At 43.0% G+C, this 24,742-nt stretch overlaps 1 protein-coding gene and 1 long non-coding RNA gene across 2 annotated transcripts in view; one reads left to right on the top strand and one right to left on the bottom strand.

Annotated features, from left to right (window-relative positions):
* Positions 1–6,794: 6,794 nt before the first annotated feature.
* Positions 6,795–24,742, bottom strand: part of SCN3B (sodium voltage-gated channel beta subunit 3) — a 32,451-nt gene continuing 14,503 nt past the window's right edge. Inside the window, exons 4-6 of the mRNA XM_040326382.1 lie at positions 21,578–21,716; positions 10,338–10,429; positions 6,795–7,681 (exon numbers count right to left, since the gene is read on the bottom strand). Of these exons, the coding sequence (XP_040182316.1) occupies positions 10,366–10,429; positions 21,578–21,716 (203 nt within the window). The 3' untranslated portion in view covers positions 6,795–7,681; positions 10,338–10,365. The remainder of the gene's footprint in view (positions 7,682–10,337; positions 10,430–21,577; positions 21,717–24,742) is intronic.
* LOC120915676 overlaps positions 7,677–24,742 on the top strand; it is a 36,634-nt gene continuing 19,568 nt past the window's right edge. The window contains exon 1 of the long non-coding RNA XR_005743900.1: positions 7,677–7,774. This is a non-coding gene — a long non-coding RNA (uncharacterized LOC120915676). The remainder of the gene's footprint in view (positions 7,775–24,742) is intronic.

Genomic DNA, 24,742 nt, shown 5'->3' with positions numbered 1-24,742 from the left:
ACTTGAGTCATGCTAAAAATGGCAGTTGATTTTTGCCAGAGAGGCCAAATTGTACTTCTTGCAATTAGTTTGATAAATCGGGATCTGTGTGTTCTATATGTACATAGCAGAGTTTCTGGAATATTCTACAACTGCAACCATTGCCTTGGCAGGATCGATTTGGTAACCTTATGAGCTCAGACTGTAATGTAATGTTGGCGGCCAGGTCTTCACTATATCACGGGGGGGAGAGAAAGTGTTTTCTTTGCGATCGGTTGTTGGTTGCATTCTCAGCTTTATCCATTGCTACAATTGTAAGGTGCTAATCGCGAAGACCCGTGTCATTATAACAATAGCTGCACTAACATTCTGCAGTAAGGATGGTGCTTTCATTTCTGTGATAATTCTGATTACTGCTACCTTTTAGCGTGGGCATTAACTGTTCTGTCTGCGGTTTCATTTAAGAGCTTTACTCAAACTACAAAAAATACAGATCTGTATTATGACTCGGTGAGCTTTTGCAACTTTTCTCTCAAAAATGTATGAACTTTACTGATTTTTGGTCACCAAAGGCTCCTGTGTAGATCACGTTGTTGTGGAACAGACTGAAATAATGTAGAAATCACTTTTACTTTGTGAATCTGTGCTGCCATTGTTGAATAATCCTAAGTTTTGTCTCCTATTTAAAGAAGTACTGCCAAAGCTTGTTTGGCTGTACTTCTCCTGTGGATCACAGGAGTGCAGTTTGTTATGCACTCCTGTGGCCCGCTTTCAGCAGACAGCAGTCTGGAGCCTGCTGACGTCACAGAGCCGTTCCAGGCTCGGAAAAGATTGTGACCATATGGTTGGGATCCGCCCACACGCCTGGACCGGAAACCCGGCTCAGCCTTTCAGAGCCTGATCCGGCTGCTCCCGCCCCCTCCACAGCCCAGTGCTCCAGTGAGTGCTGATCGGGCAGAGCAGACAGCGGTGACTGGCAGTCACCAGCTCTTTTCTCAGGGGGCACTGAGAACTGAGCGATGGGCAGTGTTTGATCACTTGGTTCTCATCCTTTTAGGCGGCGGGGGACAGATGCACGATTCTAAAATTTAAAAAAAATCACAAACTTCTCCTTAAGACTTATCATAGAGGGTCAGACATCTCCATGAGAATGACAGGTGGGTCTACCGTTGCCTGAACAGTGTAGAAGGAACCAATGTGCTCAGGGATTTACCTGTCAAGACCAAGAAGCACATGAACTGTCTTTAAATTCTTGCCAATGAAAAGCCTGATAGTTTATACCAACCAGATGGAAAATTTCTGTGAGCAATAACGAGCGCCTCAGATGCCCGACGTGCTCATTATCGCCCCTTATAGTAGCTGTATATAACAAAATCCTCACCTGAGCACTGCATTGGGGTTGCTCTTTTTCCTTTAGTTTTCTGTAGCGGACGTGCTTTTCTTGGTGATGGATTAATAAACCAGCGCTAAGGGCAATCTCAGCCAATCCGATATCGGCCAGATCTGTGCTTGTTTGCCTTAAGTTAGTATCTTAATATAAGGCCTATTATTTTCCAAACCAAGAAGGCTGATTTGGCGTTTGAGACTTACCCTTCATATTTGGTCTTTTGATTAAATTATCTGTTCCATGACAACGTTCTACAGAGATATGATGCACACCGAGATGCAAAATGATCTGACACATTTCACGTTAGGCACAAAAAAGAGCTGTGCCTAGTGCAAAACATGTCGGGACTGAATTTGTACTTGTTGGCTATTTATAAAAAAAAAAATATTAATTTGCATTTCGGTGTTGCTACTACAATTGACTGCTTTGGACACGAGGCCAGACCAGCACATAAGATGTGATCGTGGAGCCTGATCTTGTCTGGAACGGCATGTGAAATATTTGATATTACGCACAGAGTTGTCGATTTTTATTTTTTTCCTTTCCTTCCCCACAATCCATATTGAAAATGTTTACTGTAGCTGTACTATGCCTATTTATGTACCACTAACCTGTCATTTCAATTTTGTGGCAAATTGCACTGGAAATGCAGAAATACATGTCATTGTTTATCTTTGATCTCCGAAGCGAGATGGGAGAGTGCACCGCAGAAGGGTCCTTTAAAGAGCAGCAAAAGAGTTTCATTTCAGCAGATATATTGCACCTGCACAGCCTGTTCGTCAAGAGATCTCTACAATCATATTGTTCTATGGTGTTACTGACCTCTGGATGGCGGAACTGTACGTGTACAAATTATTAAATAATAAACCTTTGCGCTGTGCGCAGGGGAGTTGTCCTGGGGGCCTGGTAGCATAGGTATATAATGGCTACTCAGCCAAATTTCAATGTGAAATAGATAGACTTAACTATGAATAAAATAAGTATTCCAACAGGGAATGTGTTGTTGTGTTTTTAATTTTTTTGATTTCCTGAACTGTACAGGGACCAAGGCACTCTGACCGCCATCTCTCTAGATCATCACCCTCGGATTCCTGCATCCTCCTCCCTCTCTGACTACTTTACTTAACCACATCTATACTGGGACTATTCTGGCACTCCTTTCCTACATGTACATTTTATTTTTTTTGCTAGAAAATTTCTCAGAACCCCCCAAACATTATATATGCTTTTTTTTTTTTAGCAGAGACTAGGGAATAAAATGTCGGTCGCAGCAACTTTTTACATCACACGGTATTTTCACAGTTTTATGAATTAAAAAAAAAACAGTAAAGTTAGCCCAATGTGTATAAGTGTGAAAGATGTTGTTACACAGTAAGGAGAGTAGATACCTAACATGTCACGCTTTAAAATTGCACACACTTGTGGAATGGCGCCAAACTTTGGTATTTAAAAATCTCCATAGGCAACGCTTTACATTTTTTTACAGCTTACCAGTTTAGCGTTTCAGAGGATGTCCTTGGCTAGAATTATTGCTCTTGCTCCAAGGCATGTGGCGATACCTCACATGTGTGGTTTGAATTCCGTTTACATATGTAGGCGTGACTTTAGTATGCTTTCACTTCGGTACGTGGGGACAGGGGCGCTTTACTTTTTTATTATTATTATTGTTTGTTTTATCTTTTAATTTTATTTATTTTTTTATCACTTTTATTCCTATTACAAGGATTGTAAATATCCCTTGTAATAGGAATAGTGCTTGACAGGTCCTCTTTATCAAGAGATGTGGGGTCATCTCTCCTTCAGGCTGGAAAGACCGAGATCAAAAAAAATTAAACTGCCTCTGCCTTTCCTGCCACGTCCCCCCCGGCAATGTTTGCTTCTGCCGGCCTGGAGGTGACGTCCTCTCATCGTGCCTGGGCCTCCGCGGGTCATAGGTAACTGATGGGTCACTATTCCTCCCACTGATACCAATGATGGGGCACTATTCCTCCCCTGATACCAAAGTTGTATTGTTTACTGACACAGCACAATTTCTACCCCCAATTTGCTACTACCCAGTCCGGTCCCCCTAAAATCTGAAGGACAGTAAACTGGCCCTTTGTTAAGAAAGTTTGGAGACCCCTAATTTAGAGCAAAGTGACAGAATCTCTTTAAAGGCCAACCCACTTGTACATACTTTCTCCGGGCTTCTCCTTGTCCCCATTGAAGCCACTGCAAAATGCCCAGTGTTTCCAGGTATGAGGATCTCTCATTATGCAGTGCTCAAGTCTTGTGGCCGATCTGGTCTGAATGCTGTCAAAAGGGGAGGAGAATGTTGTCAGCCCTGTTTAAGCTCTGACATGGAGCTTATATATGTTTCAGTTCCCCTGAAGTAAAGACGTGTTGGGGGAGTGCAGGGGAATTGTAGAGAGCATTAAAGAGACTCTCATTTTGCCCTTTGAGCCTCTTTAAGATTCTATCATCCGCTTCACTTTCTTTCCTTGTTGCTAAGCCTAGCACTCCTCCTAGATTCCTTCTTCCTCTTTACACTCTAGACACTTTGCTGTCCAAGCTTCACATGTTCTCAATGATTGTTCTCCAGTGACTTCTACCACACCCACTATCCTTCCTCCTCTCCACCCTCTAATCACACAAGGAGGTGCTGAACCTGTGGAAGCCGTGCAAAAAATTAAATAAAAATTAGTGCTGAAGGGCTCGTCATCTGGAGTCTAGGCTTCCTGCAGCTGCTCTTTTCCACATTACTGACTTACCAGGCCTTGTTCTGTACTGTGGCTCCATGGAGAGATGTCCATTTTGCTAGATGCCCAAATTTCGATTTGGTTTTAGTCGGTCTTTTGACTAAAATGCCATTTTAGTTTTGGTCAAAAAGAATACTAGTAAGAGCTGTGCCCTGATAACTGGTGATCTGATGGGGGAATATTCAAGAGGCAGCAAGAATAGTGGAGAAGACACAGATCCACAGAATGGATAACCAAGGCAAATGCTAGTCTGCAGGTCCTCCCGGTAAAGCTTTTCCTCCAGCAAGGAGAAACGTTGGTAGAACCGTAGTGACATCACTACATATATCTCCAGAGATATATGTAGCAGACTGAAGTGTCTTGCATCTCATGCTGCAAATCTACAGTTTTTAGGCTCAGGCACAAGAAGTGTATTAAAAATTTTCAGGAGGAATTCAAGACTTACAGGAAGATGTATCTTTCAGGGTACTGCTTGGGTACAATTACAATTTCTATATATTCCCTATAAGATGGCTCATCTTGGCTTTTTGAGCTTGGGTCCACAATAAACCCCACATCGCGGCACCCACTGCTCCTCTTATCAGCCCTACTCTCTGACACCAGACCCCTAGATGAGAGCATCCCTTGGCATCCCCCCCTCTTTCTCTCCACCATCTGAAAGCGAACCCCTAGAATAGAGCACCCTATGATTCCCTCATTCTCTCCACCATCTTACTCCAGACTACTAGAACTGAGCATTATATAATCCACTCATTAATACCACAATCTTGCACCAGATACCTAAACCACAGTACCCTTGGAATCCCTTATCCTCCCCATCCTGACACACCAGACCCTTAGAACACAGAACCCTCTGATTTTCTCATTCTTTGCACTCTCTTACTCTACACTTCTAGAACACAGCATCCCCTATGTTTTGTGTCAATAGACCCCTAGAAGAGAGCATGCTCTGTAACCCCCTCCTTTCCACCATCTGAAAGCGGGCCCCTAGAACAGAGCACCCTATGATTCTCTCCACCATCTTACTCCAGACTCCTAAAACCGAGCCTTATTTGATCGCCTCATTCTTCCACTATCTTGCACCAGATCCTTGAACGACAGTACCCTCCAGATTCCCTCATCCTCACTATACCCCGCCGCCAGACCCTTAGAGCACAGAACCCTCCGATTTCTTCCTTTACATTCATACTCTACACTCCTAGAACACAGCACCCTCATAATCCATTCATCCTCCAACCTGAGACAACGGACCCCTAGAGGACAGCGCCTTCTGCTTCCCACATTCTCTGTTCTGACACCAGATCCCTCAAACACAGCACCCTTTAACAGAAAACATCTCTATCCTCTTCACACCAGACCCCTAGAACACTGCACCCACTGATCTGCTCATACTCTCCACCCTGTGACACCCAATGCCTGGAACACCACCCTGTGATTTCTCACATCATCTTCACCGCTTGAGACCAGATCCCTAAGGCACACCACCACCTGGTTACCACACATCCTCTTCATCTTCTGACATCAGACTCCCAGAGCACAGCACCCTCTGATTCCCATATCTCCTCTGGATACCACCCTCTATCACCAGACAACATCCACTCCACCCTCTAACATCAGACCTTTAGAACACAGATACCTGTGATTTCTTCATTTTATCTCCTGGACCTGTTGTGTTCCTATATATTCTCTGAACTCTAAATCCTTTTTTATAAATTTTTCGGCGTTTGATAAAAAATATTCTATATACTAATAACTAGTGGTGCACCAAAATGGAAATTTCAGAACCGAAACAAAACCAAATTTAAAAAAATGTCAGGCCGAAACCGAAAATGCCTTTTTTTTTTTTTTTTTTTATTTTATAATTACTATTTTTTTTTAATGGTGATTTTTTACTATTTTTTTTTTTTACAGTGATTTTTTTTTTGTTGAGGGGGGGGGGGGTAGTGGATTGTCAGTGTGTTTTTTTATTTTTTTATTATTATTTACATTTTATTTTTTAAATTATTTATTGCAATTTTTTTTTTTTTAATCAGCCCTGTTGGGGGGGCTTTGGTGAGATATCAGGGGTCTTAACAGACCTCTGACATCTCCCCTCTGAGACAAGGAAAGAGACTAGGGACACAGATTCCCCAATCCCTTTCTTTGCAGCTTCAGCTGTGCTGAAAATGAATGGACAGAAGACAGCCGCTTCTCTTCATTCATAAACTGAAACGTTGTAAACACAGTTTACCATCTTTCAGTTATGTGAATGGACAGAGTCAGTCATCACTGACTCTGTCCATTCGGAACAGTAACCCCGCTCTCCATCCTGACAGTTCCAGGGGGTGGAGGAGGAGCACGGAAGGAGAGAGAAACACGGCGGGGGACACGGAGGGAGAGAGAAACACGGCGGGGGACACGGAGGGAGAGAGAAACACGGGGGGACACGCAGGGATACACGGAGGGAAAGCGAGAAACACGGCAGGGGACACGGGGGAGAAGGAAAAACCGAGAGGGACACGGAGGGAGAGAGACTGCAGCAAAATGGAGGGGGGCTGGAGGAGGACACGGGACAGTCAGCGGTGACCGTGGGAGCAGTCATTATCGGCAATTTTTAAGCTGTTTCGGCATGTCCCCAAAACAGCTGTTTTCGGCCGATATGTATCGGCCACCGATATATCGGTGCATCCCTACTAATAACTAAGCCCATCTTCATGTTTGCACACAACTTTATTATTTTAAAATCAAGAACACAATTTTTATTCTCCTAGGAAAGTGTTTGGCTCAGTCACGTGACAGCTGATTAGATAAAACGTGCCAGGAAGACATCACCACCAAATCCTTACATTTCCTGTCCTACTTGGATAACAGTCATGTCAGCCCACATTGGTCACTCTCACAGCAACTGTGAAAAAGCAAGTGCAAAAAAGTGCAATAATTATTGTAGCACAAAAAGAGACAAATTGGTCATGAACATGTAGGGTGGCTGCTGTGAGTGTTCCTGCAGAGGGCCGGAACCCGAATCCTCCACCATGGCGGGCTGCTTATCTGCAGTAGTGCTTGCGAACGAGCACATTATCAAATAAATTATGAGATGAAACCAGCTATTTTATACTTGTGTGAACATCACAAAAGTGGCAGGCACAAAAACGCCCATCATACTGACAATATTTTAGGAAAACATTTTCACATCTCGTGATTAGGAACAGGTTATTGGGATATATCTGTTCATTATACAAAGTCTTGGTCACCTGGCATAATACATACATTATAATATTAACATTTGCAGGAAGGGTTTACTGGGCCGCCGACTACTGATATCAGACAATTCCACTCTGTTCAGCCATCTGGAACCTTGGCTGTGAAGGTGACAGTCCAATTTCTCAATATTGTATGTTACTAGAACCCCAGTTCGTTTTTTTTTTCTTTAGGAAGCCGTAATGTACATAAAATATGTGTCTGTAGTTTACAAAGCAGGTAAGGCATTATAGAAGGAGCGGTTTAGTTTCTGAGTACGTAGGACGGGGATCTGCATGGCTAACTCCTGTTCCTGTGGTTATAGGAGGTTGATCGGTGTCCTCTTGGCTTCATTGGCCTCCTACAAAATGACGAAAAGACAGCATATGGATCATTAGGATGGCAAAACCCTTACTAGGACCAGGAATTTACTAAGATGAGAGAGCTTGCTGAGGTGAGACAAATACTATGAGAGAATTCACAACATTTCTGGTGCGCTAGAAACATTGGCAAATTGGTGATGGGCGTTATTGGGTGACATGTTATCGCATGGCATGGAGAAGATGTGGGAGCACAGAAGTATCCCTCTCCAGCATGCACAGCGGGGCACCACTCCCACTGGGCTGCTGCCAAGAAGGGTCACTCAACACACCATGGTTCGCTTGTATTCCAACATGGGCCTGAGGTGGTAATGCAGGCAACAGGGGAAAATCCTCTCAAGCACAACCATAGCCAGAACAGAGGCTAATTTGACTGAAATTCAACAAAGTCTGAGCCCACTATTGGTTTAGACACCTCTAAATTTAGAATAGCGCCCCAGTAATTGGGAGCAGGGCGCTACATCCACATCTCTATCTATTCATTGGAATTAATGATTAGGTTCATAGAGCTGAGCGAGGTGTGAGCATCACATCCCTTTATTAAAGTTCACAATGCAAACAAATGTATGGAACTTTTACAGTGCCATTAAATTATATAAATATATAAAAACAATATATGAGCCTTAAAGAGGAAGTAAACCCTGTTGGGTTTTACTTCATCTATCTTTCCCTGCAAAGATAAAGCATAATAGGCTACTATGCATTGCATAGTAGCCCATTATGTGACACTTACCTGCAGTAGAAGCCCGTGATGTCACAGTCTTCCACGCTGGCAGCGAGCGTCCATTCTTCACCCCTCTTCTTCCGGGGCCGCAAACTCTGGCTCTCTGACTGGCCGGAGTCGCGTGACGTCACTCTCGTGCGTGCGCGCGGGAGCCACCTTTCATGGCATGACCCCGGCTTGAAACGGCACAGCGTGCCCTTTCTAGACGGTGCATGCACCGTTGAATTCGTCGCTCAGGGAAATTGCAAATATCTCCGCGACCGTTTTTTTGCTTAAAGCGGGGGTTCACCCTAAAAAAAAAATTTTTTTTGTCTACCATGCCATCCAGCATACTAGCGTGAGCTACAGTATGCCTTTATTTTTTATTTTTTAGCTGTACTCAGTTTAATCCGTTAGTTAAGTTTCAGACTCCCCGCGGGGAGTAGGCGTTCCTATGAAGAGGGGAACATGATTGACGGCCGGCTATGGCGCATCACGCTTCCCGAAAATAGCCGAAATAGGACTTGGCTCTTCACGGCGCCTGTGCAGTCAGCTCCTAGTCTGTGCACAGGCGCCGTATAGCGCCGTGAAGTGCCAAGTCCTACCCCGGCTATTTTCGGGAAGCGTGACGTGCCATAGCCGGCCGTCAATCATGTTCCCCTCTTCATAGGAACGCCTACTGAAACTTAACTAACGGATTAAACTGTGAGTACAGCCCAAAAAATAAAAATAAAGGCATGCTGTAGCTCACGCTAGTATGCTGAGTGGCATGGTAGAAAGTTGTATTTTAGGGTGAACCCCCGCTTTAAAAATAACAAACATGTTTATACTTACCTGCTCTGTGCAGTTGGTTTTGCACAGAGCAGCCCTATCCTCCTCAGGTCCCTCCCTCCTGCCCCCACAGCAAGCGGCTTGCTGTGGGGGCACCTGAGCTGAGCCGCAGCTCTGTGTGTCCATTCAGACATGGAGCCGTGGCTTGACCTTTACCCCCTCACTCCTCATTTGCTCACTGACTTTGACAGCAACGGGAGCCAATGGCGCCTAGCTGCTGTCTCAGCCAATGAGGAGGGGAGTCCCGGGCAGCCGAGTCTCTCCTGCAACATCGATGGATCGAGATTGGGGCTCAGGTAAGTATAAGGGTGGCGGCTACACACAGAAGGCTTTTTATCTTAATGCATTAAGGTAAAAAAACACCTGCCTTTGCAATCACTTTAAGATAATGTTTTATGAATGTTATTATTGCATCTCTTTTTGCCAAAAGCAGCCTGCCTGTTCCTAATTTTGATTTGCAACTTTAGTTCCACTCTAAGGCCCCATACACACCATAGAATCCATCCGCAGATAAATCCCATCAAATGGGTTTCAGCGGATAGATCCTATGGTGTGTACACGCCAGCGGATCTTTATCCGCGGATAAATCTCCCCTGGGATGGATTCCAGCAGATCGGATATTCGCTGACATGCACAACAAATCCATCTGCTGGAATCCATCCCAACGGATGGATCCGCTCGTCTGTACAGACTCACCGAATCCATCCGTCCGAAGGGATCCCCCGCATGCGTCGTAATGATTTGACGCATGCGTGGAATTCCTTATATGACAGCGTCACGCACGTCGCCGCGTCATAATCGCGGCGACGGCGCGACACGTCATCGCAAGAGGATTTCGGCGCGGATTTCAATGCGATGGTGAGTACATACCATCGCATGAAAATCCACCGAAATCCACGAGAGGATTTATCCGTGGAAATGGTCCGCTGGACCGTATTCGCGGATACATTCTATCGTGTGTGTATGGGGCCTAAGGTGTGGCCCGGGCCACTCAACAGATTATGTGCCTGAATTTTTGAGCCAAAAATGCATCAACATTAATAAAACACTTGCAGATTATTTAGGTATTTTATGGCCAAATGTTCCGCCTCAGTCGATCTCACCTCTATGTTGATGTATTACTGGGCCTCGTTACTCCTCCACTGGAACAGAACAATTCTCCTTGTTTTCGGAAGGTATAGCTAGATAATCAGTCCTGTGAAGGAGGGAAACAAAAGAAAAAGCTAGGAACAGTGTGATCTGTAGCACCTTCCTGACGTCATTCTCTCAGCCTCTGCATTCTATTATTATCCACTTCATTCCTCTTTTCATCTCCGCTTTCAGCAATGCAATCTCTGAGTCTCACTAGAAAAGCATAACCAGCTCTCTACGAATCTGCTGAAAAATCACATCTACCCCTTTACTACAGTACAATCTGTGCAACCGTTATTTTTTTATTGGGTGTTGTCTGCATAGCGATTCGTTCAGTCCCTTTATTGTTTAACCACTTCAGCTCCACGCTATAGTAATTTTACCGCTACAGGGCGGCACCTGTGCGCCTGATCATGTGTGTGTATATACGTGATTATTATTATATTTATTATTATACAGGATTTATATGGCGCCAACAGTTTAAGCAACGCTTTACAACTTGAGGGCAGATAGTACAAGTAAAATACACTTAAATACAGTAGGAATCAGAAGGCCCTGCTTCATATAGCTTACTATCTGAGAATCTGACACTTCTGGGTGCCCCTGGCTCGCTTCCACAGCGGAAGCTGATCGGTGGGTGCGCGGAAACCGATGTCCTTAAAGCAGGGGTTCCGCGGCAATTCGTTTTTTTAGATGCTTCTTGCGCTCTTACATTAGTGATTCCGGTACTCACGTGTCCCAATCTTATACCCGCCAGCATTCTCCTTGCGCCGCAAAAGATGTTTTATAAAAATCTAAGATGGACGTTTCCATCTTGGTTGTGGGCACTCTGAAGCCCCCTAGCATTTTCTTCCGGGATACGGTGAATGCTGATGTCCCAGCATTCACCGCTCTATCCCGCGCATGTGCAGTGTTGACGGCGAGCGGCGCCATCAACACTACACAGTTCCTTTACTTAAAATGGCGATTTAGTATCCATCCTTGTCACGTGACCCGCGAGATAACGCGGGATTACAGTATTGATCGTCTCCTGGGAGTCTCAACACCTCACTCCCAGGAGACATTGCGAACAGCTGGGGAAATCAAACAACACGCCCCCTCCCACGGGGAATAAACCAGGAAGCCAGATTCAATAAACGATTATAAAGGTAAACATTGCCATATGAAAAAAAAAACCGATGGATTGCACATGTATTTATGCTGATGCTCTGAGTCAGATAAACTTCATATTTAGGGTGAAACCTCCGCTTTAAGCACCCGCCAATCATTAGGCAGAGACAGAATGGGGATCTGCCTATGTAAACAAGGCAGATCGCAGTTCTGACAGGTGAGAAGGGATGGAGATTGTGGCCCTGCAAAGCAGGGAATACATTTAATCTCTTCCCCTAGTAAAAGCACCTAACATAGTACAGTAAAATACTGGCTAGGAACACCCCTAGGAAAATCTAGGTGGTCACCCCTAGATTTTAACCCCTTCCCAGCCAGTGTCAGTACAGCGACCGTACATATTTTTTTTAGCACTGATCACTGTATTGGTGTCACTGGTCCCCAAAAAGTGTCAGTATCTGCCACAATATCGCAGTCTTGCTATAAGTCGCTGTTTGCCGCCACTGATAAAATAAAAATATCCCATAGCTTGTAGGCTCTCTAACTTTTGCGCAAACCAATCAATATACGATGATTGGGATTTTTTTTTATAACAAATATATGTAGCAGAATACATATTGACAAAAATTTATGAAGAAATTACATTTTTTGCTATTTTTTTATTGGATATGTTTTATAGCAGAACGTAAAAAATATTGTGTTTTTTTTTCAAAATTTTTAAGGTTTTTTTTGTTATAAATTTAGGTGATCAAAAAAAAATGAGGTGATCAAATACCCCCAAAAGAAAGCTCTTTGTGGGTAAAAATGTTATTTGGGTACAGCGTCGCAATTATCAGTTAAAGTAACGCAGTGCCCTTTTTAGCTATGACTAAGCACTAGTTTCAGTGCGAAACGCGTCAGCAGTCAGGTTTTATTTTATTTTGCTGTGACTTGTAGTGCTGTCCTTCTTTTAATAAAGGCTACAATGTGTTCAGAGTGCGGCTGTCCAGAAACGATCTTTGTTCCTGCTTTGCTAAGTGCATTGCCTGCACCTGAGTTGTCTGCAACGGAGGATATTCATCTGGGTTCCCACCTGGAGCGGCTATTGCCTTTTCCCCTTCTAACGCAGTGCCCTATCGCAAAAAATGGCCTGGTCAGGAAGGGGGTTAAATCTTTTGGAGGGAGAAATTTAGGGTTAATGTATAAACCTACATACTTTACTCTATGTTGCGGCATCGGTGTGCCGCTGCAGACTGTCAAACGTTGGCTCCGAGAACTGAGCGATCACATGACCGCTGATCACTCACAGCGCTGTCTGCTCAGAGTGGAAGGTAGTGACTGTCAGCCGCCACTCTTCGCTCTGCTCCTCCAACGTTTGCTGGAGCCCCGGGCAGGGGACGGAGCGGGCGCAGCTGACCTTAGATCCTGGTTGCGATCTGAAAGGAGGAGCCAGCTGTCAATCAGGCAGCTGAGTGTATTCCTACAATGTGGTCGGGATTCTTCCAGAGCCTGGATAGGCTCTGCCACGTCAGCTGAGAGTGGGTGACTGCAAAAACGAGTGCACTCCTGTGGCCCACAAGAGACGTTTGTCTAAAAAAGCTTTTTCTGTACTTTTCTTTTAAGAACTGTGTGATTTTTCCATCGATTGACCACATTGACCTTCAAGTACTCAAGAGAACTGAAAACCTGTGTGAGAAAGCATGGATTCGCCTCATTCGCCCTCATTACTAGATTGGTTCATCTCTATTCAAGAGTGTTTTGTCACTTATAAATATTACAAAATAATGAGATGTTAATATTTAATTTCTTCCCTGTGCCAGTCGCCTAAATGTGCTTTAAAACACATGCAGCTTAATGGGCCACGTTGTATAACGATAAGCTGCCTTTTTTATCCACTTCCCAACCACCGCCCCATAGCAGATACCATATACTGCTACAGGGCAGCCATTCTGTGCAGAATCATGTGACTCTGCACTTCCCCCTAGGGGGCGCACGCCCCCGGTGCTGTGATTACTCCTAGCAGAAGCCGATCTGCAGGTGCCAGGCAATGGATGTCCGCTGGCACCTGCTGATGCTCGGGCAGAGACGCAGGACGGAGCCAACAACACTTCTGACAGGGGAAAGTTATGGATTTTGTGTCCATAAAGTCCATCACTTGCTTATGACATCATGCACAGCTCTCTCTAGTGAGAGTTTGCCAGGAAGGGAGGGCGGAATGCTAAGAGGGCCAATGAGGGCTGCAGAGCTGGAGGTGTGCCTCTGTGTGTCTGTGTAAATCCAGGAAGTGAACAGGCAGCAGCTTCAGCTGCCCACAGTTAAAATGATTACAACCAGACTCAGTGGAGGGAGATTTCTGCAGCATATTTGGCAAGTACAGAATCGCAGTATATATAAAATAATATGTAAAGTGGTTGGAGGGAAGCTTCAGAATGGCAAAGATGTTTCTATTACAAATTAGCAGACTGCAGTTCCTCTTTAACCTTTTCCCAGCCAGTGTCATAAGTACAGTGGCAGTGCCTATTTTTAGCACTGATCACTGTATTAGTGTGACTGGTCCACAAAAAAGTGTCCGTGTCTGATTTTCTCTGCCACAATATCAGTCCAACTATAAGAATGCTAATCGCCGCCATTACTAGAAATTAAAAAAAATCATATATCCCATAGTTTGTAGACGCTATAACTTTTGCGCAAACCAATCAATATACACTTATTGGGATTTTTTTAACAAAAATATGTAGCATAATACACATATTGCCCTAAAATGATGCAGAATGTTTATTTGCCGGCCGTTGTTTTTACATTCAGCTGCCAGAGGGGAATTCCACTGGCAGCTGATGAGTCATCAGTAATTAGAACGGCAGCGGGTGCCGGCTCCTAACAACCAATGCAAAAAACAGGCTTTCTTAAATTTCAAAAACAGATGTTAAACACTTCAGCCCCGGAAAAGGATTTAGCCAATTCCCGACCAGACCATTTTTTGCAATACGGCGCTACGTCTCTTTAACTCACAATTGCGCAGTCGTGCAACTTAGTACCCAAACAAAATGAATGCCCTTTTTCCCCCCACAAATAGAGCTTTTTTTTGGTGGTACTTAATGACCTCTGCGGCTTTTATTTTTTGCGTTCTAAACAAAAAAAGAATGACAATTTTGAAAAAAAAAAAAAAAAAAATATATATATATATATATATATATATATATATATATATATATATATATATATATATATATATATATATATATATATATATATATATATATATATATATATATATATATATATATATATATATATATATATATATATATATATATTTTTTTTTTTTTTTACTTTTTGCTATAATAAATGTCCTAATTTAAAAAAAAAAAAATCGCAATAGGCGTATATTGATTGGTTTGCACAAAAGTTATAGGGAATAGCTTTATGCCATTTTTATTATAACATTTTTTTTTTTACTAGTAATAACGGCGATCAGCGATTTTTAGCGGGACTGTGACATTACGGTGGACAGATCGGACACTTTTGACACTTTTTTTGGGATCATTGACATTTCTACAGCAATCAGAGCTAAAAATAGCCACTGATTACTGTGTAAATGACACTGGCAGGGAAGGGGTTAACACTAGGGGGCGATCAAGGGGTAAGTCAGGGTTCCTCAAACTACGGCCCTCCAGCTGTTGTAGAACTACACTTCCCATGAGGCATTGTAAAACTCTGACATTCACAGACATAACTAGGCATGATGGGAATTGTAGTTCTGAACACCTGGAGGGCCGTAGTTTGAAGACCCATGGGTTAAGTGTTCCCTGGGGAGATGTTTCTAACTGGGGTGGGGGGTGGGACTGACTAGGAGTAGAGACAGATCACTGTTCCTGATCACTAGGAACAGCAGATCTCTCTCTACTCCGAAAAATAGGAAGAAAGGTTTGGACAGCCGCACTCCAAAAAATGGGTTCCTTTATTGTAAAATCAAATCACTAAAATACAAGCCACCGCAAAAAACAGATACAAACTGACGCGTTTCACACTGTAACTCAGTGCCTAATCATAGCTCTCTACTCCCCTGGGAGGATCTGTTGGGGAATGGGGAATGGGGATCTGTTTCTTTACACTTACAGATTCCCGTTCTGCCTCTCTGAGGAGTGAATGCAGGTCGCCGGCAGACATCGTGGCTGCTGGCCACGTGCATCGGCTCCGGCGTCATGCCGTTGGCATGCACCCGCTATAGCTCTTAAAATTGCTGCTGTACAGCTACGCCGATTTGCGCAGCCGTGCCAATCTGCCGCCGTATAATAACGGAGGCTGGTCGGCAAGCAGTTAATGAAGGCGGATGTCAACACGTGATCACACATGCCAACATGCGCTTGCCCATAAAAATACACGGGTGTCCGTTTTTCATCCGTCAATGGATGAAGGAAGAACGGACATACGGGGGGGACGCCTGTGTAAAAGGGGCCTAACTTTTTTAGTTCCGCTTTAATGTATTGAGCAAATGAGTGTTCAGAAGTTTCCATAAACGGATCTGAAGCCTGGAGCTGTCCTTGGGCATTGACAGCTGTGATCTTTTAGTTACAGAGATGAGTGAGGGCTATTTACATTGAATGTCTTTCTCATATAACAGAACTGCTCAGGCTCAGGACATTTCCCTCAGTGTAACCCTTCCGTGTCCCATGGCTGCCATTTGAAGGAAAACGACAGAAATAATAATTTTAGGGCTGATGGCCATCAATCATCTACTATAAGTAGGGGGAGCAACATAATAGTAATTTTTGTGGGTAAGCTAGATCTACTGTGCAACTAAGGCACTGATCTGCTATAGTTATCTCAGTTGGCCTCTATAATACAAGCCTTCATATTAGTCATTTAAAGCGAAATTAAATCCCAACCAAAAAATGTTAATATATTGCAGTTTACCAATCAGATGTGGTGGGTGAGTGTCACTGAGCAGCAAACGATATCACCTGTGATGTATTTCAGTTATCTTGCAAACCTGGCCTGTTAGTGGGCCCTGAGGACAGGGTTGATGACCACTGATATACAGTGGGGATCGAAAGTTTGGGCACCCCAGGTAAAAATTTGTATTAATGTGCATAACGAAGCCAAGGAAAGATGGAAAAATCTCCAAAAGGCATTAAATTACAGATTAGACATTCTTATAATATGTAAAAAAAAGTTAGATTTTATTTCCATCATTTACACTTTCACAATTACAGAAAACAAAAAAATGGCATCTGCAAAAGTTTGGGCACCCTGCAGAGTTAATATTTTGTACGGCTCCCTTTGGCAAGTATCACAGCTTGTAAACGCTTTTTGTAGCCAGCCAAGGGTCTTTCAATTCTTGTTTGAGGTATCTTTGCCCATTCTTCCTTACAAAAGTCTTCCAGTTCTTTGAGATTTCTGGGCTGTCTGTCACGCACTGCTCTTTTAAGGTCTATCCATAGATTTTCAATTATGTTGAGGTCAGGAGATTGTGAAGGCCATGGCAAAACCTTTAGTTTACGCCTCTTGATGTAATCCCCCGTGGATTTTGAGGTGTGTTTAGGATCATTATCCATTTGTAGAAACCATCCTCTCTTTAATTTATAAGTTTTATTGAATCCGTTTTTCCTTCTACTCGTGAAATGTTCCCTGTGCCACTGGCTGCAATACAACCCCAAAGCATGATTGATCCACCCCCATGCTTAGCAGTTGGACAGAGGTTCTTTTCATTCAATTCTGTGCCCTTTCTTCTCCAAACGTACCTTTGCTCATTCCGGCCAAAAAGTTCTATTTTAACCTCATCGGTCCACAGAACTTGTTTCCAAAATGCATCAGGCTTGTCTATATGTTCATTTGCAAAGTTCAAACGCTGATTTCTGTGGTGAGGACGTAGAAAAGGTTTTCTTCTGATGACTCTTCCATGAAGACCATATTTGTACAAGTATCTCTTTATAGTGGAATAGTGTACCACAACTCCAGTGTCTGCCAGATCTTTCTGGAGGGATCGTGCAGTCAAACGTGGGTTTTGAATTGCTTTTCTCACAATCCTGCGAGCTGTTCTGTCTGATATTTTTCTTGGTCTTCCAGATCTTGCTTTAACTTCCACTGTTCCTGATGACTGCCATTTCTTAATTACATTCCGAACAGAGGATATTGACATCTGAAAACGCTTTGCTATCTTCTTATAGCCTTCTCCAGATTTGTGAGCGTCAACTATTTTCAGTTTGTTTTCTAGACAACTGCTTAGAAGAACCCATGGTGCTGATTGTTGGGGCAAGGTCACATGAGTCTGGGCATTTAAAACCTTTGAGATTGACATCACCTGGTCTTCCCAGACGATGATTGAGAACAATCCATGACACTGGCAGGTCTCAGCTTTGTAAAGGGGGCATATAAATTCTGCAGGGTGCCCAAACTTTTGCAGACACCATTTTTTTGTTTTCTGTTATTTTGAAAGTGTAAATGATGGAAATAAAATCTAACTTTTTTTGACATATTATAAGAATGTCTAATCTGTAATTTAATGCCTTTTGGAGATTTTTCCATCTTTCCTTGGCTTCGTTATGCACATTAATACAAATTTTTACCTGGGGTGCCCAAACTTTCGATCCCTACTGTAGCATACAAGTGTAGTGCTTACCACCGAAAAGGTTCTTTCCCAAGCTAGTGTATCTCCAGCCAGGCACACAATCTCAGTCACTATTCTGGCTCAATATTTAGTCGAGGTTTATCCTTTTTCTGATGCTTTACAAACCCCATTGGTGCCTGTGCTTTCCGGCCCTTTAAGATGCCAGGGCGGGGTTTATGATCATGTGACCACAGTGATTGGCTGGCACAGCGGTCACACGATTGGAAAGTTTTCCGTTCGTTGCCGGTAACTGCCAGGAGCGTGCAGGAAACACACACTCAACACAGCCGTGTTAATATTCTGTTACGCAAATATACGGCCTTTTGGCAACATATTTACGTACTGTCGGCGCAAAGGAGTAAAACTTGAACTTGTATGGGTGAGGGGTAACTGTGGGATACTCCAGTAACCAGTGGCTGCTGGTGTTTTTTTGTTTGGGGGGGGGGGGCAGCAAACAAATGAACCCCCCCTCCCGCTGTCTGCCAGTCGGTCCACCGACACTTAACCCATCTAGGCATCGGGCGTTAGAAAAGGGCAGCAGGCCTTCAGGCTGGGATCTTCTCCTCCTGAACAAGAACCCCTATGCTCTAAGCCTCAAGCTATTTATGCACTGTCCCAGCCACCTGATGGGCACCCTCCCCAATGAGTTGGCTGTGACCACACAAATGGCGCTTAATTGTAGACATGTGCACTGCCGAAACATTTATTCGTTTTAGTTTTCGTTTCATTCGTTTTCAGTGTTTTTCATTAATTCGAAAAACGGTGAACGTAACGAATGCAAATTTATCTCAAGTTACAAATTATCCGAAATAACGAATGCCGCATCTAAACAAATGGAATGGAACTAATTAATAGTAATAAAAAGTATTTAGTTACATTCCATTCGTTTAGATACGGCATTCGTTTTTTTTTGGATAATTTGTAACTTCGGATAAATTCATATTCGTTACGTTCACCAACAGCCAAATTTAAAAGAAATTTTACAATATCTATAATTTAATAGTTTAGTAATAATTAAGTTATTATTACTGTATTTATTGGCGTATAACACTCACTTTTTTACCCCAAAAAAAAGAGGGTAAACTGTGCCTGCGTGTTATACGCAGGGGGCTGTGGAAATTTTTTTTTTCTGGAACTTCCCTCTTAAAGTTAGGGTGCGTGTTATATGCCGATAAATACGGTAATTATTATTTGAATTTTCGGGTTTTACAATTTTCGTTCTTTAATTTTTCATATTTCCAAAATTTCTGTATTCCGAAATTTAGTTATTTGGAATTTCCAAAATTTCGGGATTTTTTTTTTCAAAATTTCGGGATTTCCTACATTTCGGGATTTCCTACATTTCGGGATTTCCTACATTTCGGGATTTACAAAGTTTTCGGATTTCCAAAATTTTCAGGATTTCTGAATTTCGAATTTCTGTATATTTCGTATATAAACGGGTTTTTGTGAATTCAGATATTTCTGAATTAACAAATTTATCAAAATGTGTTAAATGAATTTGGAGCAAAAGCTAATTGCACATCTCTACTTAAAATGGATGTAAACCCAATTCATGAAATTTGATCTGGGCACATGTATCTGCAGTATTTTGTTATCTCTCTTCAATGAGCCAAGTCCCGTAGCTCTCTCCTGACCCGTTCCTCTGTTATTAGCTTGATAACTCCTGACAAATTCTTGGACACATCAGATAAAAGCAGCCTGAATCTTCTGTCAGGGGAGGTTGCTAAAATAGATTAACAGGAAGCTTGCTCTGTTACAAAACACATCTGAGAGTCTCTGTCTATGAGGAGAGGGGGTGTGGGCCTTTCTTCCAATCAGCAATGTTAGCTATCTTGGCTGTATGCCCAGACATCACACTCTGTGTTAACCAGTAAGAGAAAATCTCCTAACACAATCTCAACTTTCTAAAGAGTATATAAATGTGAAGACAGCAGATATACATGTAAAACTTATGTAGGGAGATTTGGTTCATCCCTGTGTATCATCTGAGGCTGTTCACTTCACTGGGCGTATGGAGGGTTTACATCCACTTTAATTGTAGAGATAGATACTGTGGGTTTGGAGCAGCGCCGATCTGTTACAGCAACAGCTCTGTTCCTTTTTGGATAAAAGTTTTACATAAAGAAAGCGATGATTGTTGTAAGCACCCCTGTCAGTGTTAAATGGTTTGTCTCAACCCCCTAACCGCTACATATGCAGGACAGCTGCTTCTGTTGAAAAACAACAGACCGTACTGGCAGGTGAAAATAAGAGAGTTTGAAAAAGGAATGCAGCCATCACATGAAGGAATTGGTAATTCTTTATATCTTTTTTCTTCCTATTATTATTGATTTTGTTTAGTTTTATTTGATTTAATTTATGTAAGTGAATGTATAGTATAGGGTGCCTCTTTAGGGGTTGTCCCTACAATGATCTATATGCTATTATGTTTAACTACTTGCCGACCAGCCACCGCAGTTCTACGGCGGCAGGTCGGCTCCCCTGCGCGAAACCCCGTAGCTCTACGTCGCCTCGCGAAGCGGCCACTAGGGGCGCGTGCGCCCCCCGCTCGTCCCAGATCCCGACGCGCGTGCGATCGCCGCCGGGCACCCGCGATCGCTCGTTACAGAGCGAGAACCGGGAGCGGTGTGTGTAAACACACCGCTCCCGGTCCTGTCAGGGGAGAAATGCCTGATTGTCTGTTCATAGAATGTATGAACAGCGATCAGTCATTTCCCCTAGTGAGGCCACTCCCCCTACAGTTAGAACACACCCAGGGAAAATACTTAACCCCTTCCCCGCCCCCTAGTGTTAACCCCTTCCCTGCTAGTGGCATTTTTATAGTAATGCATTTTTATAGCACTGATCGCTATAAAAATGCCGATGGTCCCAAAAATGTGTCAAAGGTGTCCGCCATAATGTCGCAGTACCGAAAAAAAATTGCTGATCGCCGCCATTACTAGTAAAAAAAAAAAAAATAATAAAAATGCCATAAAACTACCCCCTATTTTGTAAACGCTATAACTTTTGCGCAAACCAATCAATAAACGCTTATTGCGTTTTTTTTTTTTACGAAATATATGTAGAAGAATACGTATAGGCCTAAACTGAGGGAAAAAAATGTTTTTTTTATATATTTCTGGGGGATATTTATTATAGCAAAAAGTAAAAAATATAATTTTTTTTTAAAAATTGTCGCTCTATTTTTGTTTATAGCGCAAAAATTAAAAACCGCAGAGGTGATTAAATACCACCAAAAGAAAGTTCTATTTGTGGGAAAAAAAGGACGCCAATTTTGTTTGAGAGCCACGTCGCGTGAGCGCGCAATTGTCAGTTAAAGCGACGCAGTGCCGAATCGCAAAAAAGTGCTCTGGTCTATGACCAGCAATATGGTCTGGGGCTTAAGTGGTTAATAATAATAAAAATTACTTGTTAAAAAAATAAATGAAGGAATTGGTAATCTGTAATATGATAAATGTTTGCATTCGCGTTTAATTCGGCTTCAGGCCCTAAACCAAGAAAACTGAAGATACTTACACACTTTCCTGAGTCACTTCATCAGCCTTAGAGATTTTTCTGTAACAGTAAACGATTTCTACCAAAAGCCACAATGTGAGAAAGGCCAGAAGGATGTACATCATGATCTCCGAGAGGACCGAGGTAAAATCTTCGCTGGCTGTGTGAAAGGAAAGATAAAAAATTATTTTGGGTTTTGAATCTTTAAAATAAATTTTTTGAGAACTAACAAAATAGAATGTCCCTTAAAGCTCCATCTCCTATACATGTAATAAGACTTGACAAGTAAATAATAAGGATGTCACCTTTTTTTGTAGCCAGAAATGTTAAATTACTGGTATATTTTTACCAGTACATACATTTTTTTATTTTTTTTATGTGTCCTGATAGAACAATTCTGTATGCAGAAGTATGGACAGGAGCAGGGAGAGCATTCAAACTAAAATGCTAAACACATTTAAGCACTTGTTGAAACGTTCAATCTTCAGCCGGCGATTGACGTTCGGATATTTCCATGCTCTTAACATGCCTAGTAAAAAAAGAATATGTTTTACTAATTGGTTAACCACTTCATGACCCCCTTTATGACCAGGCCGTTTTTTGCTATTCAGCACTGAGCTACTTTAACTGGTAATTGTGCGATCATGGAACACTGTACACAAACAAAATTTATATACCGTATTTATCGGCGTATGCCGCGCACTTTTTTGCCCTGAAAATCAGGGCAAAATCGTGGGTGCGCGATATACGCCGATACCCGCTTTCCCGCGCCAAGTTTGAATACTGCGCCAGCATATACCGAGCGCAGTACACCCGTGTATAGTCGGGCAGTCTCGGCTCCTCTCGCGCTCACGTCCTGGACGTACAGGACGTGAGCGCGAGAGTAGCCGAGCCTGCCCGACTATACACGAGCGTACTGCGCTCGGTATATGCCGGCGCAGTATTCAAACTCGGCGCGGGAAACGAGCAGGGAGGACCCCGCAGAAGGACGCCGGACCCGACAAAGAGGACACCCTAAGCCGCAGACGGACGCCGGACCCGACGAGGCCACCGATGGACGCCGCGCAAGACACCAAAACTGTAAGTACAAAAATCTTTTTTCCACAGGAATTTCGGGGCAACTTTAGGTAATTATTTTCACACAAACATATTTTCTTTTTAATAGCATTTAATCACCACTAGGTTTTTTTTTTTATTATTCTATAAACAAAAACAGACTGACAATTTCTGCTATAAAACATAGCCAATAAATTTAAAAAAATCAAATCTCTTCATAAATTTAGGCCAAAATGTATTCTGCTACATGTCTTTGGTCAATAAATAAAATAAAAATCCCAATAAGCGGATATTACCGTATTTATCGGCATATATCGCGCACTTGTTTCCCCTGAAAATCAGGGCAAAATCGTGGGTGTGTGATATACGCCGATACCCACTTCCCGCGCCGTGTTTGAATGCCTGCGCTGACATATACCGGGCGCAGTACATTCGGCCAGGCTCGGCTTCGCTCGTAGTCACGCTCTGTGACGTTTATGCGTGAGAAGCGAGCCTGGCCGAATATACCCGAGTGCACTGCGCTCGGTATACGTCGGCGGAGGCTTCAAACTGAGCGCGGGAAGCGGGGATTCGACATGAAGACAGCGCGGGAGAAGCCAGAAGGACACCACCGAGGCCGCAGATGGACGCCGGGCAAGACACCAAAACTGTAAGTAGTAAAATGTAATAAAATGTTTTTTTTACAGGATTTTAGGGTCAAAATTAGGGGTGCGCGCTTTACGCCGGAGCGCGCAATGCTCCGATAAATACGGTAATTGGTTTGTGTGAAAGAAAAAAGAGCCACATCGCTGCTCTCCATTTACCAACGCAGGGCTCTCTTCGGTCATTTGCTCAGCCGATCAGCAGGTCCCAGCCATAAATCAGTGGCCGGGACCCACTGATTGGCTTGTGCTGATGGTGGGCATGTGCAACCTACCCAGAAATTGTGTATCAGGCAGGGCTTTTTTTCAGGGGGAATTTGGGGGAACTCAGTTCCACCACCTTTGGCTCAGACCCTTTGGTGCCTGCTCACCGTAAACACAGAAGTCTGTTTTCTGTGTACACACAATCAGTTTTCTCGTTTGAACATATTTAAAATTTTCTCGTCGCGAATCGCAGTGTTTTTTTCCTCTGCACAGGGAAACACTGCGGTGGAGCCTACACATGGCCGGTTTTCTCGACCAAGAGAAAACATGTCGGGGAAACCGGCCGTGTGTACACGGGGAAAAGGGACCGAGCCAGTTCTCGGTTTTCCCGTTGGGTTTCTCGGCCGATCGTGTGTACGCGGCATCAGGGTTTAATACTATTTTATTTCTTGTAGGGTAATAGAGAAAACTGAAGCAGAATTATTGGAGGACAGAAGGGTTTTTGTATTTCAAACCTGAAGCAGTGGACTGGCATGAATAATGCTACAATGTAACTCACACACTTTAATTTCCTTTTAATTTATTTTTTGCTAAATGATTTTTATCTTGTATACAGTAATGCAGGTGAGATGAAACTCGCTACAGTATGAATGGCATAAGCATGTTCTACTTAAAGATACATTGTTGCATGCAAGAATGCAGAGACAATTGGTTTCAGTGTTGGTCGTATCCCCCATATAAGCCTCAGCATGATTTCTTGCTGAATGACTTTGTTTCCATGGTTGGGTATAGTGAAGATAAGCTTTTCTGCGATGTCGTAATTGAATTTACTGCCACCTACTCTTCTTACAAACCTGACTATTCAGTGTGTGCAGCTGCTGCCAACAGCGGTTCAGCCTGCAGGAAACCACCATTATGCCAGAAATAGATCATTGTGTCAGAAGTTCTGCTCCCTCCTTTGAGGTAATGGCAGAAATGACAGCTACCACTAATGACAGCTGCCTCCGATCAATCCGTACCTCCCATAATGAACGGCAGCATTCACTTTGTGATTGCTCCGATTTTGCTCACCAGAACAGTGTTTTTGGCACTTTGCAGGTACATCACACTGCAGCTGTCAGATTAGGAAGAACATGTAACGATAACTTCTGTACAAATGCGGTGGCTTTAATTTTTATGATGGCCAAAGTATGAGAAATATGTACAGTGCCTTGAAAAAGTATTCATACCCCTTGAAATTTGCCACATTTTGTCAGGTTACAACCAAAAACGTAATTGTACTTTA

Source organism: Rana temporaria, chromosome 10 (assembly GCF_905171775.1).
Source record: "Rana temporaria chromosome 10, aRanTem1.1, whole genome shotgun sequence".
Taxonomy (NCBI): domain Eukaryota; kingdom Metazoa; phylum Chordata; class Amphibia; order Anura; family Ranidae; genus Rana; species Rana temporaria.
Note: the sequence above shows the minus strand (reverse complement) of the source record. Positions and strands in the feature narration are given on the sequence as shown.